At 35.2% G+C, this 3813-nt stretch overlaps 1 protein-coding gene across 1 annotated transcript in view; it reads right to left on the reverse strand.

Annotated features, from left to right (window-relative positions):
• Txndc16 (thioredoxin domain containing 16) overlaps positions 1–3813 on the reverse strand; it is an 80230-nt gene that overhangs the window by 23064 nt on the left and 53353 nt on the right. Inside the window, exons 13-14 of the mRNA XM_019208715.2 lie at positions 2310–2478; positions 1772–1908 (exon numbers count right to left, since the gene is read on the reverse strand). Of these exons, the coding sequence (XP_019064260.1) occupies positions 1772–1908; positions 2310–2478 (306 nt within the window). The remainder of the gene's footprint in view (positions 1–1771; positions 1909–2309; positions 2479–3813) is intronic.

A 3813-nucleotide genomic window follows, 5' to 3' on the forward strand; every position in this document is an offset into this window, starting at 1 on the left:
AAAAAAAAAAAAAAATGAGAGGGTTGGGGATTTAGCTCAGCAGTTCAGTGGCCTGCCTTGCAAGCACAAGGACCCGAGTTCAATCCCCGGTACCCCCCGCCAAAAAAAAAATGAGCAAAGAACTTGAGTAGGCAGTTCTCCAAAGAAGACATTCCAATAGCCAACAAGCACAATGAAATGATGTTCAGACAAGTGTGATGATGCACACTTGTAATCCTAAAATTCATGCAGGGGAAGGCAGGAAGATCACAAGTTTGAGACCAGCCCACAAAACTACGAAGACCCTGTTTCAACATAAAAAAGACTAAGTATATAGCTCAGTGCAAAGACCTTGGGTTCAATCTCTTGTTAATACACATACACGCATACTGTGGTTCCTCAAAAACTTAAAAACAGAATTACCATATGATCCAACAATTCCACTTCTAAGAATACATCTGAAAGAACTACAACAAAGTCCTAAAGAGGTATCTATATACTCATATTTACATCAGTCTTACAATAGCCAGGAAACATAAAGCATCCCAAGCATTCACTGATGGAAGAAAAAAATGTGGTTATATACACACAATGATGTGCTACTCAGACTCACAATGAAAGGAAATTCTAGCACATGCTACAGGTTCACATAAACTAAAAGTAAAATGGAAGTTACAAGGGCCTGGAAGGGAGGAGAAATGAGTGAAGTTCTTTATTGAATATAGTGTTTCAGTTTTGCAAAATAAAAAAGTTCTGGAGATCAGTTGTACAACAATGTGAATACTTAACATAGTGAACTACACGACCAAAAATTGTTAAGGTGATAAGTTTCATGTTATGTGCATTTTACTACAATTTTTAAAAAGAAAAATATTTACAGCAAGAATAAAAGATATAAATTTAGGGCTGGGGATTTAGCTCAGTGGCATTGTGCCTGCCTCACAAGTGCAAGGTCCTGAGTTTGATCCCCAGTACAGGGAAAAAAAAAATTGAAGTTTAGAAGACAAATAAATATTATTTTTAAAATATATAAATTAAAGAAAATATATGCCAAACCAAAAATATAAGTGAATAAATTAAGTGGATTAAGGATTTTTATACCTAAAAGCAATGGAAGAAATCTAAAAAACAGACTTGAAAACAAAACTTTAAACTGGTATATTTAAACTGTTACTAAGCAAAGTTAAAAACAAAGTAGGAAAAAAATCATTGGAACACAATGACAAAAGCTTAAAATGCTTGACCTATGAAGACCCCATACTAATTCACTAAACAAAACACTTAAACCTCATTTAAAAAATGAGTAGTGCAGCCAAAATTTACAAAAGATATAGTTATTCTACTGGGACCCTACATTCCTCAAATAGTCCAAAATTCACACCAAGACTCAAAAATGCTGTTCCCCTTTGGGGGAAAAAAAGAAACAGCATACTGTATAAATAAATTACAGCATATATGTATTCAATCAAATATTACAGTGATGATGTTTATGAAGAATATTAATCACATGGGAAAATATACCAATGTAACGTTAAATAAAATAAAAACAGCAAGATACTAACTTGGTGACACAGTTTTAGCCCAACTACACTGGACATATACAAATATGTAATTAACATACAGGTGTACAGAAAAAAGATGGAATAGATTTAAAAATTTACCCAATTTACAGTTTAATTATTTCCTCATAATTCTCTATATTTTTAAAATTATCTTTTAAAAAAAAGAAACATTAGAAAGCAATGAGTATGTAACTATGCATTCTATAATTTAAAAGCTGCACTCCACTTACCCATAGTCATGGCTGGACTAAATAGTCCCAGGACTGACACACTTGAGGAGGTGACCAGGTCTTCATATAGTTCCCCATTTAAATATTCTTCTGCTTCTTGGATAGATGTTATACTCACTGGACACGAAATCCTGTTGCTGGGTGAATATACAACTATATTAAAATTTAATTTTTAAAGAAATTTTTAGGTTGTTAAAAACATTTGAATTTATCAATTTATTATACAAGATAAATTCTGACAAAATAAAAACAATTAAATGCTTTTTTGGGGGTGGGGTACAGGGATCAAACTGCAAGGCAGGTGGCGGCACCACCAAGTTAAATCCCTGGCCCAATTAAATACTCTTTTTTAAAAACCAGCTTCATTTTAACTAGTTTCCCAAAAGTGACTGAGTATATATAGACTCTTACGAACATTTACTCTGTGATCAATTCTAGTAAACTCCATCACCTATTCAAAGCATAAGAACAAGTATGAGAATTAGCACCTCTACAGACCCCCAAATTTAGAAATTTTGCTGTGAAGCTGAATACTTACAGCTGGATAAACTTTAGGAGATCTTTAGTTCCTAACATACCAGCATAAGATACAGGATTCTCACCCTTCTTGTACAACTTTACGGCAGGAAATTCAGTAACATTTTGCTTAGTGCATACATCAGGCCAGTCTGCACAGTTTATTCTAGTAAGAAGCACAGTGGATGTTTCTGCATTAAAGAAAAATGCACATTTAAAACAAATATTAATGCAGCCATCTGCTTAGAATGTGCAATAACATCTTCCTATCCTGCTCTGATTTTAACCTCTCAGTATGAAAGATTTCTGCTGCTTCGATTTTTGTTACATTTGCTTTTTTTCCTTATCTCTCTAGGTTCTCTTTTTAGTCCTTTTCGAAGGGTATTTTGTTATTGGAGTTGGAAGTTCCTAAAGGCTCTGCTTAAACTGTCTTCTGTATCTATACTCAGTCCCCAGAAAATATCAATAACCATCAGTAATCTAATGAATCCTCAATCAGTACCTTTGGTCCGGACTCTTCCTTTAAGTTTCAGACCCATGTATCCCCCCAACTTTTTTTTTTTTTTGCGTTACTGGGGATCAAACTTGGGACCTTGCACTTACAAGGGCAGGCACAGCACCACTGAGCTAAATCCCCAGACTTCCTTTCCTTAACAGCCTTCTCTGATCCACAATGGACTCATCCTCAAATCCTACAATGTCTAAAACCAAACATGGTTTTTCCCCCTGGATCTACTGGCAAAGGCTGCTTTGCAACTCAGAAAACAAATCATTCTTTTTCATGCCTCCCCATTCCTAGGGCTCTCGTGTCTAATCAATTAGTATTTCTTTTGTTTGTTTTTACCACTTAAATTTTAAACATCTCTGACTACGGTTCCTTTATTTCTCTTTATTTCCAGTTCTGTGCCTACATTTCTACTGAATAACTACAACAGCCTTCTAGTTCACTTCCTTGAATTCAATGTCTCTACAGTAACACCAGAGTTATCTTTTCAAAAATTCACACATGTCCTGGTGTCAGCACAGCCCCAGCCCTGTCTTGGTATCAGTTCCCAGACCCAAGCTTTGCAGTTAGTTCTGTCTCGTGATGTGTGTCTACTTCAGAGCCTTCTCTGATACATACTCTCACAAAACTATGTTCCTCTCACTGTCGCTCTGTGTGGTTATGCACTCATTGGCGTGGTTATCTGATTCATATCTGTCTCTACCAGGAGAGGTCCTTGAAAGAGGGACTGTGTCTGTCTCACTCATCATTTATTCTCGACATGTACAGTGAAGCACCTTGCACAGGAAGCTCCTTTAACAAGGAAGTGAATAAATGATGCATGAAAATCATCCAGGGCTTCAGAAACCCCTCTCTAGTGAAACACTGCATTCCGTTTCAGTTTAAAACAACAGAAAGTGGAATCCGATGCAGAAATTCCTACTTTTTCTATAATAAAATGTGTGAACTTCTCTAAAATACATAAATCAGGGTGAAATAAGATTTTGTTTCTTTTTTTTTTTTTTTTTTTTTTTTTTTTTTT

This window comes from Fukomys damarensis, unplaced genomic scaffold (genome assembly GCF_012274545.1).
Source record: "Fukomys damarensis isolate Sample0158 unplaced genomic scaffold, DMR_v1.0_HiC HiC_scaffold_17, whole genome shotgun sequence".
In the NCBI taxonomy this organism is placed as follows: Eukaryota; Metazoa; Chordata; class Mammalia; order Rodentia; family Bathyergidae; genus Fukomys; species Fukomys damarensis.